This window comes from Callithrix jacchus, chromosome 4, assembly GCF_049354715.1.
Source record: "Callithrix jacchus isolate 240 chromosome 4, calJac240_pri, whole genome shotgun sequence".
Taxonomy (NCBI): domain Eukaryota; kingdom Metazoa; phylum Chordata; class Mammalia; order Primates; family Cebidae; genus Callithrix; species Callithrix jacchus.
The window spans coordinates 159,286,509-159,311,641 of record NC_133505.1 but is presented as its reverse complement, the minus strand read 5'-3'; the positions used below and the strand labels follow the sequence as shown (position 1 = coordinate 159,311,641).

At 37.0% G+C, this 25,133-nt stretch overlaps 1 protein-coding gene across 33 annotated transcripts in view; it reads left to right on the top strand.

Annotated features, from left to right (window-relative positions):
* SYNE1 (spectrin repeat containing nuclear envelope protein 1) overlaps positions 1–25,133 on the top strand; it is a 518,696-nt gene that overhangs the window by 170,069 nt on the left and 323,494 nt on the right. For all 33 annotated transcript variants that reach the window (XM_078370315.1, XM_035297742.3, XM_035297743.3 and 30 more), the window contains 11 exons: positions 2,454–2,627; positions 5,629–5,787; positions 6,084–6,248; positions 7,873–8,007; positions 10,373–10,531; positions 10,744–10,952; positions 11,930–12,038; positions 14,013–14,177; positions 17,058–17,225; positions 19,164–19,334; positions 20,148–20,288. In XM_078370315.1, the coding sequence (XP_078226441.1) occupies positions 2,454–2,627; positions 5,629–5,787; positions 6,084–6,248; positions 7,873–8,007; positions 10,373–10,531; positions 10,744–10,952; positions 11,930–12,038; positions 14,013–14,177; positions 17,058–17,225; positions 19,164–19,334; positions 20,148–20,288 (1,755 nt within the window). The remainder of the gene's footprint in view (positions 1–2,453; positions 2,628–5,628; positions 5,788–6,083; positions 6,249–7,872; positions 8,008–10,372; positions 10,532–10,743; positions 10,953–11,929; positions 12,039–14,012; positions 14,178–17,057; positions 17,226–19,163; positions 19,335–20,147; positions 20,289–25,133) is intronic.

Here is a 25,133-nt window from a genome sequence, read left to right as displayed (position 1 = left end):
TACCTTTGTCAATTTAGAAGTGTTATAGCTATATTTTAATAGAAAGGTAGATACTTTGGGGGAACAGTTACATGTGATAGAATGAAGAGAGGGAAAGAGAGATAAAGAGAAAAAGGATGAGGAGGAGAAAGAAGAGGGACCATAAACTTAACTGAGAATTTATTGAGATTTGTTTGATATATTTCCACTCCAAGCTTACCTGTGCAATTTTCTGCAAGCATAGCCACAAAGCAGTGGAATTTTTGCCCTTCCATCTCATGGAGCTCACCTTAGGCTTAGAATATATACATTTAGGCCGCATATGGTGGCTCACGCCTATAATCTCAGCACTTTGGGAGGCTGAGGAGGATGCATCACGAGGCCAGGAGTTCGAGACCAGACTGACCAACATGGGGAATCCCTGTCTACTCAAAATACAAAAATTAGCCAGGTGTGGTGGTGTGTGCCTGTAGTCTCATCTACTCAGAAGGCTGAGGCAGGAGAATTGCTTGAACCCGGGAGGTAGAGGTTGCAGTGAGCCAAGATTGCACTGTTGCACTCCAGCCTGGGCAACAGAGTGAGACTCTGTCTCAAAAAAAAAAAAAAATCTATAGATTTAGACATTTTCTGTATGGGAACTAGCTGGATGTAAGCACTAGCCATAAGCATTTTCTATTCTATTGGGTAATTTTTCCTTAAGAGCGTTGGAAGTTCCATTGGGATTTGTTGTCTATCCAAATTTGAATTTCAGAAGATGGCATTGTTTGCAAAGTCCACCTACATCAGGTAATTAATTTCCGATAAAAGAGAGAAGTGATTATAATAAATGAATGGAAACGTTTTAAAATGAAGAATGGGAAAACAAAGTAGAAATGAAGTAGAAGACCTTGTTAAACAGGAAAGAAAGGTAGAAAGGAAGAGAATAACCTTTGTGAAATCAGTGGTAGGGAATTACTGAAAAAGAATATGTTCAAAAAGCTAAAATGGAAAAAATAGTGACCATAAAAAAGAGAAAATGTATCTGTCAATCTGATATCTATGAGAATGTTTATGTTCAGTTCATTTTGTTTTACCGTTCAAGTTAGAATTGTTCACAATTTAAAGGTAATGGACAATAAGGATAACATTGGTTACTAGTAAAATCTGCTAAACAATGAGTACAAGTTGAAGTCCAACATTTTCAACTGGATAACTCCCCAGCAGCTTTCAGAGCCATAGCTGGGCTTGCACAACTTAGCCTGAGCCATGTTTGTTTAGGTGTTCAGGGAAACCCCTGAGAAAGGAAATTGCCATTTGCTTTTTTACTGTTTCAGATGCAGCATCTTGACAGGTTTTCTCTTGCACCCAGGAAGGATCAAGAAAACACACTGATCTGTATACACATTAATAGACTCTCTTGGTTTTGTTCAAGGTGTTTATACCAGAGTCTTGTTGCAGCAGCAAGATGGTAACTTACTTTTCATTAGTGTATACTTCAGGCAGTATATCCAAGAACATAAAAACATTTCTTCATACATAATTACATGTTTGACAGTAGAGCAAAATGTTACCCTACCCCACTTTCCTCAAGGATTATTTTTGGAATATGCCTCATATGGTTAGTCCATTATTGTCTTTATACTACATGAAAAACAAAGAATGACCTACTAACAAGTACTGATTAATTTCCTTTCCCTGGTTATCTGAAAGTATGAGAAGAGATGGGAAGTCCTTGGAGGATGACAGGATAGACACCTTCTGAAGCTCTTGATTTCCAAGAGCTTATGGCCTCATCTTTAAGACAATGCAGGTCTATAAACTAAAACATATTTCAAAAGACAAGTGACAGGTAAGGGCTGCATCAGTTCAAACTACAGAGCCCTCCCCTAGCATGGGAACCGTCATGAGAAAATTGGTGTGACATTAGTGCTTGGGATGAGTAGGATGTTGATAAGTAGGGAGCAGCAAAGCATGGAAATGGTGGGAGGGAGGGAAGCACAGACCTGACTGGGAAGAATGAGTCGACAAGTTCATACGTTCATCTTCAGTCAAGGGTTCAAGTAGGCAACTTTGAAAATAAAGCTGGAAGACACAGGTTGGTCTAGATAATGTGATAATAATTCGTGACTGTCTTAGGTCAGATTTCAAGGCCAAAGTAAAAATGAGTTGCGTGGTCTTTGAAGCACAATTTGATGCCATCTGGCTCACTAAAAACAATCATTTAGATGAAAAAGTGCTATCCAGATGGTGGATTTAGATAAATTTTCATGAGAAAACTCAGTAGCCATTTATTTGTCTCAGTGATACAGCACTATTATATTTCACAGCAAAATTTAACAATATAGAGGAAATATCATTAAAGAAATGTCTTTAGATATTTGTAAGCACCAAATGATCATGTCACTAAAGAAAATGTTCCTCAGAGCTATGAACATTCCCTGAGCTAGTGGCGCTTAATGGTCTTTCATGGAATTTTTGTCTTTGTGTTTTTAAAGGTCAAAGAATGTTACTCCCCACTCCTTTATGAGTGTCAGCAGCTGTTGATTCCGTTGGAGGAATTAGAAAAGCAGATGACGTCTTTTTATGACTCACTTGGGAAAATCAATGAAATTATCACAGTTCTTGAGCATGAGGCACAATCTAGTGCTCTTTTTAAACAAAAGCATCAGGTGAGAACAATCCCTTTCAGGAGACAATTATTTTAAAACGTGTAACAAGACCAGGGTATTGCTTACAGTAATAGAAATTCAATTAGGACAAGAAACATTTTTCTAGAATAGTACTACTAACTCAAAACAAAAATACATGTCTTGTCCAAAGATGAAAATCTATTCACTGTCGATGGAAGGGCTATGGGAACTGTTTCCAGGGACCAGTCTAGCTGGACTCAGGTGCAAACCAGGCTCTATTCATCTGACTCTCTAAATTCATTGAGTTGAGCAAAATTAAGAAAAATGATTTGTGGTGAGCACGCAGCTCTCCTTTCTATCAATGGAGGAATATTGTGAGCCGATGGTACTCAGCAAGCTGTTTATAAACATCTGCTGTGTGCACGGGGAAGTCATACATCCTGAACATCAAGTATGGAAGGTGCAAAATTCACTATGTCTCTGTGAAATAAGGGCTGTGTTATAGAGATAGAGCCACATCTGCTACTCTTAACTTCAAACATTAAGGGTACCCATAATCAAAGGACTTTCTGTTATTTCTCTGCTTTGTATTTATTTAATTTTCTTACAGTGTCCACTAGTGATAGACTATATGGTCTATCCTTTTAAAAATACTAATGAGAATTTATTTATATTAAACTTTTTATGAACTTTGTTCATAAAATGTGATCCCTAGCTTTGCTAGTAGAAAGACACTCTAAAAAATTAAATATACTATCTCTATATATTAAATATCTCAAAGATAAATATATATAAATTATATATAAAACATATATAAAAAGAATATTTATACAAAACATATAAATGTTTGTATTGTATATACATATATGCTACTTTCATTCTTATATCAACTTTCTTTGGAAAATCATTTGCTGTTGCTTCCCACACATAACTTTAGGCATTACTTGCTGCCTCACTGATTAACAAAATGGTCAATTCCATATGTGCCTTCATTTCTTGATACTTTGAAAAAAATATAGATGATTGACAGCTAGATAGATATTTTCAATATATATTTGCATATATATAACAAAAACAATTTCTTTCCATGTCCATCTAGTATATGTAACCTCTGTCTTATGAGATCTTTTCTTTGCCGTTTGGAATAGGACAGTTTAAACAGCCAAGAATCTCTGGAAATGTGTTTGATGTGATAATCATTTTTCCTTGTCTCATTTTTAGTAAACAGATTGTATGCATAGCAGTCTCCTACTGAGTGTTGTAGTTAATTGACTTATTTGGTTTATTATAAATGAACCTATCCATCAGAGGAGTGAGAAACTAATGTACAAAAGGTTTACCACCCCATTAATTGAAATAGATTCATGGGAGGAAGGTAGCATCATTAGTAGAAAGAGCCAAGAGTGTCTGGAATGAGTCTGACAGATATTCTGATCTTATATCTAATCTTGCAAATTAGGAAGCTTCGATTATCTTTAATTTTCTTACCTTAAGATGAAGGCTACAATACCTGAGTTTAAAGCTTGTTGCAGATATTACATTAGATACTCCATAATGTGATTAGCATGTAATAAGTGGTAATATTCTTATTATTATCCATAGTAAAGCCACAGTGATTGTACCACCAAACTGCATTCTCATTGTATTGGATAGAGATTATCTTTCATCTTTAGACATGGTGACATTGCCTACATTTCTAAATTTGTATTGTCATTAAATAATCTTTCCATAATTAAAATAACATTTATAGCATTATTAATAATAAAATTTTATAACACATTTTGAACTTATTTTACCCTTTTATTGCCTAAGTCTTCAAAAGGAAAAAGTACGCCCTTATTTTATTTGCCCAAACAAACAAAAACCAGATATTTGCATCTGGATATCCAAAATGGCATCCAAATGAGGAGTTAATATTTTTTCAAAACAGTTGAGGATACTGAAATGCAAATGGTGTAATTCAGGACAAAAAGTAATTCTCTACCTTGTGCTGGACTCAATGATTTCCATCTGTCTACTACCAAAATCGTAATTGCAGGCCACAGGTCAGAGGTGGAAGTGTCTGTAAGTCACCATTGCATCTTGTCCTGCAAATGTGTGACAGCTGCAAGTTTTCCCTAGGTGCATGGGTCTGCTGCCTTTTTAAATTAGGATCTGAACCCTTCCATTTCATTACTAAGACTGATCGGCTGTACACCTTCAAATATTATAAATTTAGGAAATTTACAATTTAGGAAATTTTTATAAATTTATATAAATTTAGGAAAATTATGAAATACATATTTAGTGCATCTCTTTCAGCAAAGTGAATATGCATTGATGCTTAATTTGTTTAGTCACGTTAAAACCTTATCTGTATTGATTGATTTCATTATCGTTCTCTCAATAAACCACAGACCTATCACCTTGCTAGAGGAATGCAGACCTAGACAAATAACTTTTGATGCTCTGTCACTTTCTTAGTGATAATAAAATGTACATGAGATATTTTAAAAATCTCAAAAAACTCTGTGTAACATTTAAATGCCTTATATAATAAAGCACTGACTTCAGTGATTGTTTAAAATTAAGATCTTTTGGCCAGGTGCAGTGGTGCATGCCTGTTATCCCAGCACTTTGGGAGGCCAAGGTGGGCAGATCACAAGGTTAAGAGATCAAGACTATCCTGGCCAACATGGTGAAACCCCGTCTCTACTAAAAATACAAAAATGAGCTGGGCATGGTGGCACGCACCTGTAGTCCCAGCTACTCGGGAGACAGGAGAATCACTTGAACCCAGAAGGTGAAGGTTGCAGTGAGCTGAGATCGCACCACTGCACTCCAGCCTGGTGACAGAGCAAGGCTCCATCTCAAAAAAAAAAAAAGGAAAGAAATTGAGATCTTTTGAAATGTTCCACTGTACTTTTCGTTTTGCTCATCACTGATTAGAAGCCTAAAAGCTATATGGTGTTGCTCTTATTATCTGTAATAGTCACTCTCTTTCTTTCTCCTTCATTCTGTCTTGTAAATAACATTGTTGTGGGGCTTCCTTTCCTCATAGGAACTGTTAGCTTGTCAAGATAACTGCAAGAAAACCTTGACACTTATTGAGAAAGGCAGTCAAAGTGTTCAAAAGTTTGTGACATTGAGCAACGTGTTAAAGCATTTTGATCAGACAAGGCTACAAAGACAGATTGCAGATGTTCATGTTGCTTTTCAGGTAATTTGCTTTCGCTGCTTTAGAGTTGTGAGCTAGAGAAAATGCAGATTGAAGACAAGAAATTCTCACTCATGCTTTTGGTCTTGCTAAAATGTCTCACCTGGTGGTGTCTGGAAACCATTCATTGTCCCACTTGTTTTTTCTAACGTTAATTAATATTGAAAAGAGTGAATTATTCCTATCATGATGAAATGTCTCTTTTCCAAATGCTGTTTAAATCAATAATACTCTCTAAAAAAATGATACTTTCAGTAATGACAAAACAGCATCACATTATGATTGTTTTTTACATCAAGAGTATGGTAAAGAAAACTGGAGATTGGAAGAAGCATGTGGAAACCAACAGTCGCTTGATGAAGAAGTTTGAGGAATCTCGGGCAGAGTTGGAGAAGGTGCTGCGGATTGCTCAAGAGGGCCTGGAAGAAAAGGGGGATCCGGAGGAGCTCCTCCGGAGACACACCGTGAGTCCACCCTTTAGGGGGCAATTGACCTGAATACATGGACAAATGAAATGACCTTGGGTGAAAACCTTAAAAAAGGCATGCTTATCCGATACAGAAGGGGAGTGGGCAAATGAATCAGGGAAGCAGAGACTTTTTAGATATGAGACCCATAGATTTGGTGGGCAAAAAAAAACTTCAGGAGTAGTTGGTGAGCTGATTTGTTCATTGGCCATTCTTATGCTCCTGGAATAGTGGTGAGTCACAGGATAATTCAAGTTCTCCAAATTACTAATTTGTTATTTAGCTTACAAATTCTTCTGTAACTAAAGATTCTTTTAAATAGATATCTCGAGGTGACTGGCTAAGTCATTTGTGCTCATTTTATGCATCCACCATATCGTAGTATAGATACTGTGTCACTTGAAGTCTGGTAGCTGATATACAACTTGTCCCAGTATTGTAAAGCCGTCTTCATGTTTATTATTTAATATCAATATTGAGAACATTATTCATAATGTTCATGAACAGCATACAGAAATAACCATCACTCTGAGAACGTGTGGTTTATCTTTCCTGACATTTCAGTGGTTATTTGTATAAACCACACTCTCAAATGATTTGTGATTCAGCAGGCTAGATTTAGGGTTAATGTCTACAACTGCAAAACACAAAACATCTCATTCAGTTTATTCACCTCTACAGTATGGTACTTTTTGTTCTGAATCACCATTTTTATAAAATAATTCTGCATGCCTACCCCTGAGACTGTGTGAGACTTAGTCATGGGGAGTATGTACATGTGTATTGTCTTCATCTGCTTGGCGGCCATAGCAAAATAGCATAGATGGGTGGCTAAAGCAACAGAAACTTACATTCTCATAGTTCTGCAGAAGGGAAGTCTGAGACTAGATGCCAGTATGGTAGGGTTCTGGGGAGGGCCCTCTTCCTGGCTTGCAGGTGGCTGACCTGTGCCCTCACATGGCAGAGAGAGAGAGCTAGCAAGATTTCTGGTGTTTCTCCTCATAAGGCCATTAATCCCATCATGAAGACCGCAACCCCATGACGTCATCTGAATGTCATTACCTCCCAAAGTCCCCATTTCCAAATACCATCACATTTGGGGGTAGGGCTTCAACATAAAAGTTTGAAGAGGAACACAATGTGGTGCATAGCATGTGTGCCTATGTGTGGACATGTGTGCTTCTCTGTGCACATGTGTGAATGTCACAGTGGCTTATGATGAATCATCAGGCTCTGAAGCACTGAGGTTGGGGAATGAGGAATTATGAGGCTTAATCATGGCTTCCATTGTGTTCTTCTAACTTCACCAAAGGGGACCCAAAGCTCTATCACTTTAGAATCAAGGTTTTGGCATCTCCCCTTGGAAGATGAGATACTCCTTTTGAAATATTCTACCAAACTTGAGAACCACAAAGAATTTTTTTAAAAAGTAAAAAATAGCAGTAGAATTTCAGATGTGATGGCTTCTGATTCGTAACTATAGATGCACAGAGTTCATTCTTCAAAAACAATAGTGGGTGCCTGGAAGTTTTGAAGAGGGCAGCAGCTGACTAAGAGGCTTGTTTAGTGGCATGATCGTGTCTGATGCTACACTCTTACCCACTTTTCCCCACCATGTCAGGAGTTTTTCAGTCAGCTGGATCAAAGGGTGCTCAATGCCTTCCTGAAAGCTTGTGACGAACTCACCGACATCCTCCCAGAGCAGGAGCAGCAGGGGCTGCAGGAAGCTGTTCGAAAGCTCCACAAACAATGGAAGGTGAGTCAGGACAGACCGGAGACACCGTGCGTCCTCAATGAAGGGAGAAGCTTGAGCGTGTTAAGGTCCAAATGTAAGAGAAATTAAGAAACTCATGGAAAGTCACTGTAACTATTTCCCTCATTTAAAAAATCAAAAAACTGGACTTAAATAAAACTTGATAATATATGATAGAATTGTGTTATTCCTATTTGTTGTCAGCATTAATTGTATCCTTGAGCATTCTTTTTGGTTTTCTGATTGTTTTTAAGCTGGGGTGACAAGGACATTTAACTTATTCCATAAATAACATTATCCAAATAACATTCCATAAACTCCTCTCTGCTGAATAAATCTCATTAGGTATACCTACTGAAATCATAAAATATATAGTTTCTGCTCCCAAAAATTTTACCATCTAGTTGAGATAGCTATGATCAAAAAATATAAATGAAAACATTTCTTAGTTAAGAATTCAATGATGAACAAAGCATACTCCTCTAACCCCTCCAAAAGCTTAAGAGTTCAGAAAAGGAGACAATTAGTTGCAAATAATACAAGTATAATATATGATCAATCCCAAAGTGCATATATTTATGAAAGCTTTGAAAGAGGGAAGTGGACCCACTTGGAAGTTGGAAAACAGTGAATCAAGTAACTAGTTGTGAGCTAGAACTTTAAAGAAGTAGAAATGAGAGTAGGCAGGGGGTGACACAGCAATACAGAAGAGAGAAAGCAGGAGAGTGTTCAGGGAGGACACAGGGACCCATGGGAGTCTGCTTGACTTGTGTGTCATGGGCTGTGGAAGAACCATGGGAGATAAGGCTGGGTCTGTCCCATGGAGGCCATCGCATGCCAGATTCTGGAAGTAGCTGTAGCATAATGGAGACCCATGGAAGGCTGTCTTCCTTGAGGTAGACAGAAAGAAGACAGCTCCAGCTGTAGGTGAGCATGTGCTATCTTGAGGTGATACTTCATGTGCATTATATGGAGGAGTTTTGGGGTTCAGAAGACTGGCAGCTGAAACTCTTTCCATCAGGCTACCTCACTTTGTGGATTTTTAAAATCTCATTAACATAAGCTAAATAATTACCCCTGTGCACAAGAAAAACACAGTTAAAGAAGTATCCATTTTACTTACTAATTGCTAAATTTGAAAATTCAAGTGTCTCGTTAAAAAAGAAGGATTCTTAAAGAAATCTAAGCTTTGTTAGATGTCTTTGAAGCATATCATATTGTAAATGTATTATGGAATAAAGACTATAACTGAAGGTTGTATTTTATTACACACACATACACACACACACACACACCTCTATAGGATTTAATCTAGGTGGGACTTTCCATAACCCCACCTCATTTTTCTCATCAGTCATTTCAGTATTCTCTTTCAAGGGTAATCCTTTAAAATGTCATAGGATAGAATTTAGTTAAGATTAATTATGGGTCTAAAAGTAATGATGAAGTTTATGTTTATAATTAAATAGAACATGAAATGTTATGTATTGTTTGAGTGCTTGCTTGCTTGTTTCTCAATGTATGATCTAAGAAAAGAGGATATCGCAGGTGGTCAGCAGCCTGGGCTATTGTTTTCTTTTTTTCTTTTCTTTCTTTTTAAAACATTTTTTCACTAATAAGGTTTCCTTATGTTCTTCCTTTATGAACTGGGTATAATATCTGCCCCTCCTGCCTCACAAGGTCATTGACAAAATCAAAAGTGACACATGCAGGGAAGAGGGTGTGATTTAAATCCAAGGTAAAATCTAAGCTTTTGTACTTACCCCTGAGCCTTAATAATGTAATCTATAAAATGAGAACATGAATATTGTGCAGGGCCAGACATGTGTTAGCTCATGCCTATAATCCCAGCACTTTGGGAGGCTGAGGTGGGTAGATCACCTGAAGTCAGGAGTTCAAAGTTAGCCTGACCAACACGGTGAAAACCTGTCTCAACTAAAAATACAAAAATTGGCCAGGTGTGGTGATAGTGCCTATAGTCCCAGCTAACTCAGAAGGCTGAGAAAGGAGAATCTTCTGAATCCAGGATGCAGAGATTGCAGTGAGCCAAGATCACACCACTGTACTCTAGCCTGAGCAACAGAGTGAGACTCCATCTCAGAAAAAAAAAAAATACTCTGCAAGGCTACTGTGAGAAATAAATCAAGTAATTACTGAGAAAGCACCTAACCCACAGCAGGATGAAAAGATTCACTGTGGTCCCAGTACTTGGAAAAATACAGAGTAGTGAGAGACCAGGTGTGGAAAGTAGTGATTCAGTCACACTGGCCCTAAAAGAAATATGTTACGGATTTTTTGCCACTTCAACTGGGAATGTAAGTAACCGGGAGCATCATCCTAATTTTCTGAATCTTCCTATGGAATGTAGGATCTTCAAGGAGAAGCCCCTTATCATTTGCTTCATCTGAAGATTGATGTGGAGAAGAATAGGTTCTTAGCCTCTGTAGAAGAATGCAGAGCTGAGCTGGATCGAGAGACCAAGCTGGTGCCCCAGGAAGGCAGTGAAAAGATAATTAAAGAGCACAGGGTATGTCTTCCACACCACAATGTCGATAGCCATGTCAAGTCACACTGTTCCATAAAGGATATTGCTGATATTTTGGTTTGGGTATGAAAAAAATTGCTTAATTACCCTACCCTGGTAGTCTGCATGGGAATCTTCCTTTGGTTTTTCTGTGAAAATGTAAAAGTACTATGTGGCTTCTCACAGGGATTATAAAAACATTTATTATACATTAGGTTTTCTTCAGTGACAAAGGTCCTCATCATCTCTGTGAGAAAAGGTTACAGCTCATCGAGGAACTCTGTGTGAAACTCCCAGTCCGGGACCCAGTAAGGGACACACCTGGAACCTGTCATGCGACTCTCAAAGATCTCAGAGCTGCCATTGACAGCACCTACAGGAAGCTCATGGAAGACCCAGACAAGTGGAAGGACTACACGAGCAGGTAGCCTCGGAATGGTCTCTAGAGAGGGGTAGAGTTGAACGTAGTTCTGTTAGTTCAGAGATCGTGACAAAACAAGAAATAACATATTTCATATTTTGAGCTCATATTCTTATACACAAATCTTTTGTTTAGTAAAAAGAATGCGTTTTAGTGAGAATCAGGGTGAGGCACCTTTTTTCCAAGTGACCCAGATGTTATCTCTGAGGCAAAGTTGGCCAATCCCTTTCTCCCTAGTAGCCTCATATATTCGTTTGTCCTCACACTGCTGATAAAGACATACCCGAAACTGGGTAATTTATAAAGAAAAGAGGTTTAATTGACTCAGAGATCATCATGGCTGGGGAGGTCTCAGGAAACTTAACAATCATGCCAGAAAAGGAAGCAAACATGTCCTTCTTCACATGATGGCAGGAAGGGGAGTACAGAGAAAAAGTGGGGAAAGCCCCTTATGAAATCATCAGATCATGTGAAAACTCACTCATTATCATGAGAACAACAGCAGGAGGGTAAGTGCCCCCATGATTCAATTACCTCCCCAGAGGTTCCTCTCATGGCATGCGGGGATTATGGGAACTAAGTTCAAGATGAGATTTGGCGGGGGATACAGCCAAACCCTATCACCTCATATCCCATAAGGGTGGCTTCTGCCTCTATAGGTTAGTGCCTCACCCTGGTGGGGACACATGAGACCAGATGTCAAGTGGTCCCTTTCTTCCTTCAGGTGCTCAGTCCCTAGAACACACCTTTTTCCTCAGCTGAGCTCCCCCACCACCCTGCTTCTAGTAACTGAGCACAGAGGCGGCCACCCCTGCCCTTTAACATGAGTTTCATGTTGAAGGAACAGTTTCCAGAAAAGTTGTTAATCAATTTGGTAATCACTTAATTATTAAATTTCCATGAATTAATTTAAAAAAGAAACAATTCTAATTGTTCTGGTATGTTCTCCTTATAATAAGAAAACACTTATGTTATTTCAGATTCTCTGAGTTCTCATCTTGGATATCTACAAAGGAGACACAATTAAAGGGGATCAAGGGTGAGGCCATCGATACTGCCAACCATGGAGAGGTTAAATGTGCCGCTGAAGTAAGTTCAGGGCCACTATTTGCTAGAGGAAATTTTCCCATAATGGAAAAATAATGTTAGACAATCTAACAGTTGTCTCCTTTATTCTTTCTGAAAAGAAGTTCTTGAAATTGACTTTAAAATAAGTCTCCTCATATTACTCTGGAGAACTGTAGAGTTTTATTCTATTGAATTCTTGGTAGCTTTGAGAATTAGTCATGCTCCATGGTGCCGCAAATATATCTTTAACTAATGGGGAGTCCTGAGTGGAAAATTGCATGCATGGGTGTATAACCCAGCGGAGATGTAAGAATCATCATGGAAAACAAGAGCACTGTGTGCTTTTCTACAATACGTTTTCAGCCATGCAAAAGCCAAGCCACAGAAAAATCAGGGAATTGTGCAAGGTCTCTGGGCATCCTTTCTATTGACATTAGGCTGTATTTGTTCATTTCAACCTCTGTGAGTTGCGGATACAGCCTGAGAAACCCCGCCAGGACCACAGAGCCTCAGGCTCAAACACAGTTTGCATTCTGTCAATGGCACTCCCTCACTCTTAGACACATAACATTGTGAAAAATCTTCATCTTTCAACATTTTTAACCCTTGCAAGTCATAGAATGTATTTCCTTTCTGTTCCTGTCCTCTGAGTTCCTTTTTTTTTTTTTTTGACACAGGGTCTCTGTACCTAGGTTGGAGTTCAGTGGCACCTTCACAGCTCACTGCAGACTCGACCTCCTGTGCTTAAGCAGTCCTACCACCTCAGCCTCTTGAGTAGCTGTGACTATAGTCACATGCTACCATGTGACTAACGTTGGTAATTTTTGTAGGGACAGGGTTTTTCCATGTTGCTCAGGCTAGTCTCAAACTCCTGGGCTCAAGAGATCTGCCCCCATCAGCCTCCCAAAGTGCTAGAATTACAGGTGTGAGTCACTGTGCCTGGCCCTTTTCTTTTTCAATTAAATTATACAATCCCCTCAAATGCTAGTGGTGATCGGTAATGTCATGATATACATATGGAAGGATATCAACATTTGCTACTGGTTGCTTTTATAGTACAAAAAAAATTATATCCTGGAATGAAGAGCTCACTGGTGCCTGGAACTAACAGTTTCCTGGCTCGTGTGTACCCTAGCAAAGCTCTGGAGTGACTCTGGTTGGAGACCCCTGTTCCCCAGCCACCCCAGAGCTTCTGTAGGAAGGACCGGCTGATCTTGTCACTACTCCCTCAGTCAACAACCCTGAAAGACCTGAAGCCCTGGAGTCTTTCTAGCATTTTCTTGTCAATAAAGCCTCCCTTCCTAAATCAGAGCTGTGCTTCCATTTATGCTTCTTGCTATATGGGATATTGGCTTCTAAATGCTAACAAAAATGAAGCAGAAAATGTAAGTCGATAAAGTTAAGATAAATTTTTTAGAGCATCCATAATAATATTCAACAGGTAGACTCCTCAATGAAATAAATCAGCTGATTGAAAAAAAACTTTCATTCTTTTTTGCAAAATACCATCTTCTTTCCAGCTCACAGAAAGTGAGATAACAAAGTGTATGTATGTTATGGTTGCCAATTTTGGCATCTCATAATTTTCCAGAGTATTTTTAGAATCATCCAAAAATCAACTTCATAATTAGATTATTTGGTTAGATAATTATAGCTATCTCAGGTAGATGAATGTGTAAAAAATTAATGTATGTGTGAACATTCATTAGAGATAGATTCCTGGTACAAGTACCAGGGACATACTTAGATATAGATATCTATAAGTATATAATCATGTCGATTTTTTTGATATAGACAACAGTTTTCTTTCAAGCACTTGTGGACTTTTGTTAAAAATATGTACAAAAAGTAAAATAAACAGGCACTGTATTGGTGAATGGATGTCTGGCTCTATTCTGCTTTATCTGCAAGCTTTCTTAGGCTGAGTCTTTCATTGCCGGGAAGTTATGATTTCACAACTGCAGTTTGTTCATCAAAAGTGTTCTCTCATTTCAGGAGATCAGAACTGGTATTACCAAAAGGGGCGAGACCCTCAGCTGGCTGAAATCCAGGCTGAAAGTTTTGACTGAAGTTTCTTCTGAGAATGAAGCCCAAAAGCAGGGAGATGAGCTGGCAACATTATCCAGCTCGTTCAAGGCTCTGTCGGCATTGCTGTCAGAGGTATAGCATTTACTTACACTCTAAACAGACAGTTCTGGGCGAGGCATCTGGAAGGTTCTCTTTCTTCTGGTTGTACTTTAGCAAGTAATTTTATAAAGAAACCATACTTGAAACTGAATAGTTGTTATGCTTTTTTATATGAAGCTTGTTGGGAAAGTGAAGAGGATGGTTGATGTACGATCTGTGCCATTATTGGAAATGGTAGTTCAGGTTCATGACCTATAGCTGAAATATAAAACTTAATCAAATCCACACGTTTTACTCTTATGAAAGCAATTGTTATTTTATGATCAGCTTAAGATATATCATGGAGGCTAAGAATAAGGCTTATGGTCAAACAAATCCAGGGTTAGTTTAAATGTGATAGCCTACTTCCTAGATAACCTTCAACTTACTTAACATCTTAGTCTTGATTTCCTTACTTATAAAACAGGGTTTAAAAATACTCACCCTAAAAGGCAGTGTCATTGATTAAATGCAATAATGTATGTGAAGCACATAGCATAGTTCCTGAAACAGAGTGAATGCTCAATAACTGCTTCCTAGTACTAATAAAATATTCAGCATTTAATCAGTGGGCCAGTAAAATGCATATCTTTCTAAAGTTTTGTTATGCATTTTAATGTTTTTCTATTTTCCTTTATAGATTAAAAAATATAAACCCATCTACTTCATTTCCAGCAGGGCCACTTCCACCATCAGCAAATCAGATTATTGTATAAATCTATGTGTGTGCTTTGGAAGATAATGTAAGAATGTCAAGTAGAATAGGTATTTACAAGTATTTCTTGAAATCATTTAAGTATGAACTTGCATGGAAAAATGGCCTAATGGATGACAACAAAATGACCACAAAGCTCTCATTCTACAAATCTGTAATCCTCCATAGAGATTCCTAATCTGTAAACCTTTATGTTTTCAATCCATTTCAATCTGCTTGAGACTCTAGTGCTGAATTTACATAAACCAAAAATACTCTAAACTGCTTGTGATTTTAGTTATGTGAGAGTTTTTTACATATAAATTAGAGTTTCCTTGTGAGTTTTTGACAAATTGAAAATAGGTATATGATTAATCAAATTTTGGAACAAAATCTGTTTCAATCTTTTGATTAACCATTTTTCAAAGCTGTCAAATTTAGTCAGTTAACACAACTGTACTTTTGGTGAAATTTTGACAATTGTCCCTTTTACTCTTTCCTTCTCTCCTTTGGTGTCAGTAAAAGTATAACAACATTCTAAAAAATTAATGTATATGAAGGTGATCTTTGAGCCAAGATCAAACAAATAGTTTTAATTATTCACAAACTTGTGATATATTTTTTCCCACTAAAAAAAAAAAAAATTGGCAGCCTTTAAAGTTAGAAGTTAGTAGTTTCCCTAACATTTACCAAGGACATTTGCTTTATCTTCCAAGTTCTCTCATGATGTTGCCCCTGGGACGTGTATCAAGAATCTATCCCTAACAAATGTTCGCATACATATTAATTTTTTACACACTCATCTACATTTAACCTTTGTATAAATTATATTAATACACCTTTCCACTGCTTGATCACTTAGTGAAAGCAAAAAGAGAGGAATGGAGAAAAACACATTTTGTTTACAGATGGATTTGTATAAAGTGATGGATTTGCACTTTCAGCCTTTCGTTGATAAAAATTTATTTAGTATTTAAATTAATGTTGAACACAATGTGTTTGCAATTGTCCAGTGTAAGAAAAAAAAAAAGGCCGTGGGTGGATTCACAAGATACAGTGAAGAGTCCCTTATTTCAACAGATTTACGCTGATTTTTGCTGAGATGTGGAGTTTGTGGTTTTCATAGTGTCTTACTGCTGCTTGTTTGGAGAACAGATTGCTCTCCTTGGACAAACTTAAATCAGAAGAGAGTCAAAGAAAAAAGATAGAATAAGAGAAGAAGAAACTGGAAGGCTTCTGTGGAAAATAAATGATAAATGTAAAAATGATGATCTTAGTGATAAAGACGAAGGACAAAGGATGTTGGTAAAACTGAAATAAAGGAAGCAGAAATTAGAAATTAGGAAAGGAAGTTCAAACTTTAGGAAATAATAAGGGATCAAATGCATTAGATGACTACAAAGTCATCAGTTATATTTATTTTTACGTAGGAATATTGGAAGTACATTTTTAACACATACTCTTCCAGTCTCTTTTTCAACTCTACAAATGTTTTCCTATTTGCTTTAAATAAGGCAAATAGGAAAATAAGTGTAAAGCACTTTTGTAATTAGGTTTTCCTCATGCAATTATAATTAAAGAGACGAATGCAACATATATATATAATATATGCAGTTTTGTTATCCTTCCTTGATTGCCAGGTTGAAAGGATTTTTAATATGCCACAGAGCACAATATTTAATGAAGCCTGAAATCCCCATAAATGATTATGAAATTTAATAATAATAGAATAAGCCTGAATGGTATGAGAAAGAATACAACTTAAATATCTGTGTTTATATTTCGAGTGTTTGAGATAGACTTTATGTACACTCCTAAAATATGTAAGATAACATAATCTTCAACAAGAGGAATTTTGATCAAAGGGTACAAACATTAAGTTCTAAGATGAGTAAGTTCTGGGGTCTAATATACTAGTGGTGACTACAGTTAATATTACCTCTTGTATACTTGAAACTTGCTAAGAGAGTGGACCTTAAGTGTTCTCACAAAAAAACAAAGGGAGAAATATGTGGGTGATAGGCTAATTAGCTTAATTTGGAGAATCATTTCACAGTCACATGGTATACCTTAAATAAAATATATGTTTATTGGTCAATCATGCTTTACAAAAAAAATTATACAACTTTCAATAAGTAGCATGTGATTTACATGCTGTTGTTGTTTTCCTGAAAATCTAGGTTGAAAAGATGGTAAGCAATTTTGGGGACTGTGTCCAGTACAAAGAAATAGTGAAAAATTCTCTTGAAGAATTAATTTCCGGCTCTAAAGAAGCCCAGGAACAAGCTGAGAAGATCTTGGATACTGAAAATCTGTTTGAAGCACAGCAGTTACTTCTTCATCACCAGGTAAAAATGCCTCTTTCTTCCAATGAGATTATGTAAAGTTGATTTGCTACTGAAAGAACCAAAGAGATAAATAATATAACTACTGGCTTGAGGGAGTGGGTGAGGGGGGAGTGGAAAGGAACCAGTTGGATGGTTAAAAGAACTTGGCGCTTCTGGGTTTTGCTCTCTCAGTTAAATATTAAATATTTCAGGATATTCTGCAACATAAATTTCTAGAGCTAGTGACTTGATGACATCAAGAAGTTCAAGGAACACTGTGGAGAGAAAATTGATTTAGCTATGAAAAACTGCACAAAACTTGCTAGATTCTCCTTTTCAAAACAGAGAGGAAAGGCATAGATGGACCAGTTGCTTCATATTTGTGATCACTGTTCTTTTGTCATTATGTTAAAGTCTTGCTCTTCAACTTAAACATTGAACATACTTTAGTTTGGGAAATGATGACTTATTTGAAGCACTAGAGCTTTCAGGAGTGTACACTCTTATAAAGGATTAGAACTAGAAATAAAGAAAATCTCGTACATATATTAATAAGAAACTATTTTAATCAACTTAATTTCTGATAGTCTGTTAGTGTACATTAAAAATGTTTTCATAAAAGGAATATATATATATACCTTGTTAAACTCAATATAAAAGGAAATTTAATTCAAATAAAATATTTTAATGAAAAAATTCTAGCTAACCTGATACACAGTAGCAAAATTGTAGCTAATTATATATGTTTATGTGTATACTGTATGCATATATATTCTGTAATATATAGAAATAAAAATTGCATTAAAAGAATGTGTAAAATTTCAGCCTTTAAGCTTTCTAGATTTACTTAATAATTATAAAAAGCCTATAAGTATGAAAAATTAATATTTGATGTTACATTGTTCTCAATAATTGTGAAATGGTTGTTTGGATTTCCATTTACAGATTTCCATTTACTTTAGGTCCAATAAATTTAAGATTATAGATTTTATATTAATAAACGCTTCTTATATTTCTTAGACCGGGTACTTTTTATATGGGTACATTTACTTTGAGAAAATTTATAAGCTGCATATCTGAGATTTGTGTACTATTCTGTTTGAAGATTATACCTCAATAAAAAGTTTACTTTAAGACAATTTCTCCCCTCAAAATCTCAGCAAACTAACCATTCTGAATATGTAAATATAAAATATACTTTTTATTTTTATTTATGGAGTTGGGACAATACTCAGACAATACATATTATTCATTTATTTTTGGAGACAGGGTCTCGCTCTGCCACCCAGGCTGAAGTGCAGTGGCACAATCATAGTTCCCTGCAGCCTTGAATTCCTGGATTCAAGTGACTCTCCCACCTCAGCCACCCAAGTAGCTGGGACCACAGGCATGCACCACCACACTTGGCTAATTTTTAAATGTTTTTGTAGAAACAGGGTCTTGCTATGTTGCTCAGACTGCTCCAAACTTCTGGCCCCAAACAATCCTCTGGATTTGGCTTCCCAAAGTGCTAGGATTACAGGTGTGAGGCACTGCACCATGCCTGGCCATAGATCTCTTAATATTTGCATTTTAATAAAATAAATGATTAAAATTGGAGTTGGGACTTTGTACTTTTAAGCAGAAAATAATTATTTAAGAATAATCATGTCAAACGAATTGTTTTGCCAGACTCTTCCTGGAGTATTGTACACAATGCTAAATGTTCTCCAGATTGGCACACAAATCACTAAAGCCAAATTATTTATGTTGCTTACCATTAAAAACATAACAATATTTATAAATAATGTCTATCTTTGACTAAGATAGCATCTGACTACCATTTCAACTGTTAATCTTAGCTTTAAAATATATTTCGGGCCCACCTTTCTGTACTTATGTTAAGTGTGGGTGTTGATGTTCCTACTTAGCTGTTTAGAGAGCACAATTTATATCCATCTGTTGAATAAATGCTTCCAGCAAAAGACAAAGCGAATCTCAGCAAAGAAGAAAGATGTGCAGCAGCAGATCGCGCAGGCACAGCAGGGAGAAACGGGGCTGCCTGACCGAAGCCGTGAGGAGTTGCAGAAGCTGGAGAGTACTCTGGATGGCCTGGAGCGCAGCCGAGAGAGGCAGGAGCGCCGTATCCAGGTAGGAATCGGAAGTCAGGGGCCATTTAAGCAGAGGCTGGGCAGTGTTCACTTCCGGTTGGCTGGGCAATATTCACTTCTGGTTGTGCCTTATAACACCCAGGGGAATCTTTGTTATTGTCTCTGATGTTTCAGCCCTGTGTTAAATTCTGTGCATGAATCATCTCTTAATCATCACATCAGCCTTAGAGATGGGTATCGGAATTAGCACATTTTGCAAGTGTGGATGCTTAAGAAGAAAGGGTTTGAGGACTTGGTGCTGTATCACACAGCACTGATCAATAATAAAGCCAGGATTTCATCCACACTTGTCTGAATCCAGAAATTTGATCATACCATTTCACTTTTCCAGGAAGGCTTACAGCCACACGTTTATCCCACCTTTATGCTTTATTGGGATGTTGACTCATTACCTTTAAAAATGTTTTTGAGTTTTTGCCACTGCTTACTTTCTCTTTGTCTCTTCATCCCTCTCGCTACCTTCTCCTGTGCTTCTGTTCTTGTTTGAGAAAGATTGAGAGGCTTTTTTTTGGTCACTTATCTACAACTTAAGTAATATTTTTACATTTCTACGACTTTTCAAATGATAACTCAAAAATCAGCAGGGGTCCTCTATTTTTGTAGACGAAAACATTGACATAGGGAAAATAAATTCTTAAAGAAGATACTAATCACCTCTATTCATTTTGACTGTGTGAAATTTAAAATGAGAATTCGCTGAAAGTTGAAGGTTTTGCAAATAAATGAATATGTGACAGTATTTTGTGATATTTGTAACCCAATTATTGTTCTGGTTTTTTTTTTTCAAATTTAGGTCACATTAAGAAAATGGGAGCGATTTGAAACAAACAAAGAAACAGTAGTAAGATACCTTTTTCAAACAGGTTCCAGTCATGAACGCTTCTTGAGTTTTAGCAGTTTGGAAAGTTTATCTTCAGAATTGGAACAAACAAAGGTATATTATGGCTCCTTAGTAGTCAGTATTCAGAAAACAACAAAGCAAAACAAAACAAAATAATTTCTCTTCCATTATTACTATTAATGGTTATTGTTAATTTAATCAATACTATTTATTGATGACCCATTCTTTCAGCATACTGGAGAATGAAAACATAAGTAAGATTAAACATCAAGAAGTAAAATGAAGATTTTATCAAATTGGAAAATGGTTAGTTCCCTAATAGATGTGTATAAAGTTTTTAAAATATGGAGGCAATAATATTTTCTAACTGAACCTTAAAGAGCAGGTAAAACTTAGTAAAGTGGAGTTTGGAGCAAAATACAGACATTCTTTGGAAGGTGGAATGACATAGGACATAAAAGTGTTCTGAATAGGGATTCTATATTGTAAAAGAGAACAGTGGGAAATGAATTTGTAAGGGAAATTTGTCCCATATTTCAGAGTCTTGAAGATGTAAAGCATGACTCTCTAGGCAACATGGAACCAGAGCTATTGAAGGCTTATAAGGAAAAGCCACACGATCAGAGTTGGGCTTTGGATGAATTTTTAGGCAGGTGTAGAAAAGTGACTGAAAGTGTGAAAGACTGGGGTCATGGAATCCATTTAGAAAGTTGTTGCATATGGGCATATGGAAGTTAATATGGGCATAAATAAGGGTGGTGGGATGGCAGTTGATACATAGAAACAGATGCAAAAGATGTGGGGTTCATAGGAAGATAGGGAAACTAACCAGATAGAGTGAATGACGAAAATGGTGATACCCAAGGTTTTGGGTCTGACAGAGACAATGGAAGTGAGATGGGGAATGTGAAAGAGTCCATGGGAAAAGGTGACCAACTTCATTATGGAGGTAATGATTTTGAGACTCCAGTGGGGCATCAAAGAGACAGTGTACTTGGTGAACCCAATCCTACAAGCTCAAATACCCTGGACATTCTAAGCAGACCAATGAATTTGTACCAAGCATTTAGATTTGTAAAGGCACAGGCCCTTTAAGTTGCTATGGTCCCTCTTTGAGATTTATAGAAAGACTGAATTAGTAGAAACATGGGTTAATTGGTGTCTTAGAAAGAAGAGCCTTGAGCCCACCCTTCCCTAGCCTTTAGCAAGAAAACCTTTGTGCTTCTGTTTTCTTACCTACAAAAGGCTTCACTCTCTCTCATACAGTTAATTTTTTGTTTCTTTTAAAAACTTACTGAGGAGGTTTTAGTTTTATAAGACCACAGACTCTTTCAAGTCTATACAATTTTCATCAGCCATTTAATAGAACATTATTTTAATTTTTAATTTAAATTATTTGGCCAGGTACAATGGCTCATGCCTATGACCCTAGCACTTTGGGAGGCTGAGATGGGAGGATTGTTTGAGGCCAGGAGTTGAGACCAGCCTAGCCAAAATAGCAATACCTCATCACTATTAAAAAAAATAAATTATTTCATGTATTAAAAATGTACCAGGTGCCGTTTATGAATACAAAGATATTTATTGGGTTTAATTTTCTAAATGTTTCTGCCCAGGTTCCATCGAGAGTTTCTGACTCCCCTATGATTCCATTTGCACTAATCCCTTTGAATCAGTTTAACTACCTGTAGATTGAAACAGATGTAATCTTTTGAGTCTTGTTATTCAAATTCTCATTTGTTCATAATCTTCCACACTTTGGGATTGATCTAATAACATGAGGTAACATTTATCAAACACGTGCAACATGCCGATTTAATCATTTGACGTTTATCATTGCCTTTAATTCTCAAAACAATCCTCAGAAATAGGTATCATTCTCAATCCTGTTGTATAAAGGACACATAAGGCACAAAGTTGGTGATGAACTCACTCAAGACCTGCAGGTTACTAAATGATGAGGTAGGGATTTCAATCCAGAAGTTCTTCATCCAGAGCCCACACCTTTAACCACTACATTATTTTTTCATTCAGAAAACAAAGCCGTTTTACTAATTGCTTATGTTCACTGCCAATCTAGAGTAGTTGTTCTCCTCTAGTTCTTTGCTCACTTTATTTTGTTATCACAAACCTTTATTCCAGTTGACAGCCCTAGAGTAGTTGTGCTAAGGAACAGTTGTGTAAGGGACTTGAGTGTCCTCTCTGTGCTGGTGTGTGTGTGATAACGTGTTCATAGCAATACTATGTTTAATCTTCAAAATAAGGTATGGCTTTACTGACGAATCAATGAAAATTCAGAGAGATGTGGTCAGAGATCACTCAGCTAATGAGTGGGTTTATTCCCAGATCAATCTAATGTGAGTCAATCTTTACTGGATACATCCTGCTGCCACTCATATGGCTTCTAAGAATGTAGAGATAAGGCCTTACAATGTTATTCTGTTTTTGTTTAATTTTGTTTTTTTATCAACATCATTCTGCTCTTTTGATTTCTCTGCATTGTGCTTTTTCCATACATAGCTCCACAAAAAGCTCTAAAATTGAATGTATTTAAGCATTTTCACACTTTACTTTTTCCATGTTTTTCCTGGGTTCTGAGAAACACTAGCAGAAAGAAAACACTTTATTTTTCGCTTCTGATTATATTCATGGGATTCTAAGAGATCATGTAATGATTTGCAATCTTCACAATTGAATCTACAATGACTGTAAGTTCACATATAGTAACAGTGGGTTCTTTTAACTAAATATCTTGTGATATCAGCAACTACCATATTTTAGTTTACTATAAATCTCTGTACCATAAGGAAGCTGTACTTATTCATTTTTATTCTCTTAAATTGCAAAGTAGTTCTCTGAAGTAACATTGATTTTTTTTTTCTTCTTATAATTTTGAGACAGAATCTCATTCTGTCAGCCAGGCTGGAGTGCAGCGGCCCAATCTCGGACAACATTGATATTTGTTGGCCAAGATCATGATGTTTCTATGATAACATTAAGTTTTTTTAACATGCAGATATAATAGTATATGTAGTAACTCTATCTTGTATGGTATTATGTAATAATTCTAGAAGCTGATCTTACTGAAAAGCTGACTTCTGAGAAATACTGATATTTTTACATTATTCATTTAGGAGAAGGGAGTTGATCAAAATGTAAACCTCCTGAGAGATTTTCTCACATGAGAAGAAATGAGATACCAAGTACATTTTCTTCACTTAAGGTTATACTGGATTTACCTTTTCTAATTCGGTATCAATATATTTACCTGACAAAATTCAGGTAACATCTAATATGTATCAGCCTTATACATACTAAACCAACTTTTCAATTAAAGGAGTTCGGTATTATTGAAAGTAAGTATATGGGCTTAATAAATCATTTTATTCTCAATTTCATATGAGAGACATAAAAAACAATAATCAGGCTGGACGCGATGGCTCACGCCTGTAATCCCAGCACTTTGGGAGGCCGAAGCAGGTGGATCATGAGGTCAAGAGATCGAAACCCTCCTGGCCAAAATGGTGAAACCCTGTCTCTACTAAAAATACAAAAAAATTAGCTGGGCGTGGTGGGGCGTGCACCTGTAGTCCCAGCTACTCCGGAGGTTGAGGCAGGAGAATTGCTTGAACCTGGGAGGTAGAGGTTGCAGTGAGCCAAGGTCATGCCACTGCACTTCAGCCTGGAGCTTGGTGACTGAGTGAGACTCTGTCTCAAAAACAAATGAAAATAAAAATAATAGGTATCTACCAAAACCAATAATCAATATCTGCCAGAGTGTTAGGCACTTTAAAAGGAAGATTGCTAATGGAATGCTAACAGTGACCTTTCAAGAAAAGCATTATCATCTGCATTTTACATGAAAGAGCCTGAAAATAATTCACCAAAGTCAACTAGTGATCCTGGATTCAAGCCTCAGCTTGATTGGGTCAAAACTTAAATTTTCTTTCCACATATGTAATAAATAAGATTTAACAACACTAAGATTAGATTACAGCTCTTTTCAGAGAACCAGTTAACAAAATGGTTTGGTTACTTCTCTCTCTCTCTCTCTCTCTCTCTCTCTCTCTCTCTCCCCCCCCCCCAACCCGAGACAAAGTCTTGCTCTGTTTCCCAGGCTGGAATGTAGTGGGAATGTAGCCATTATGCCCGCTAAATGCAGCCTCTGTCTCCTCTCACCTCAGCCTCCTGAGTAGCTGGGACTGCAGGCATGCACCACCATGCCCGGCCACTTTTTTTTTTTTTTTCCTAGAGATGAAGCTCTTGCCTCCTGGCCTCAAGCAATCCTCCTGCCTCTGCCTCCCAAAATTCTAGGGTTGAAGGTGTGAGCCTGGCCTGGCCAAAGATCACTGGTAGTTGCTTTTGACTAAGATATTACATTAAATAAATAAATGTTTCTATTCATTGGCCTAGAAATCTATTATCTCTATGATCAATAACTATTGATTTTGGTGAACTGGCCTGTAATAAGTTAACTTATTTGTGAATAAATTAATTACTATAATGAAGCGAAGAATTCCAAACATTGAAGCAAAACCAGGAAACAAAAGAGTAACAATTTTTGTGAGTATTTTTGGGTAACTATGGAGGTAAATAGCTGGCTGTGTCTATAAAATGAAAACCTTAGCCAGGGTGGTGGTGCCCACCTGTGATCCCAGCATTTTGGGAGGTCAGGACTGGAGGATTACTTGAGCCCAGGAGTTCAAGATTAGCCTGGGCATCACAGTGAGACCTCATCTCTACAGAAATCAGAAAATTAGCCAGGCGCAGTAGTGCCAGCCTGTGGTACCAGTCACTTGGAAGGCTGGGGTGAGAAAATCATATGAGCCCAGGAGTTGGAAGCTGCAGTGAGCCATGATTGCATCACTGCATTCCAGCATGGGCAAAAGATCAATCAAGACCCTATCTCGAAAAATGAAATAATATAAATAAAGTGCT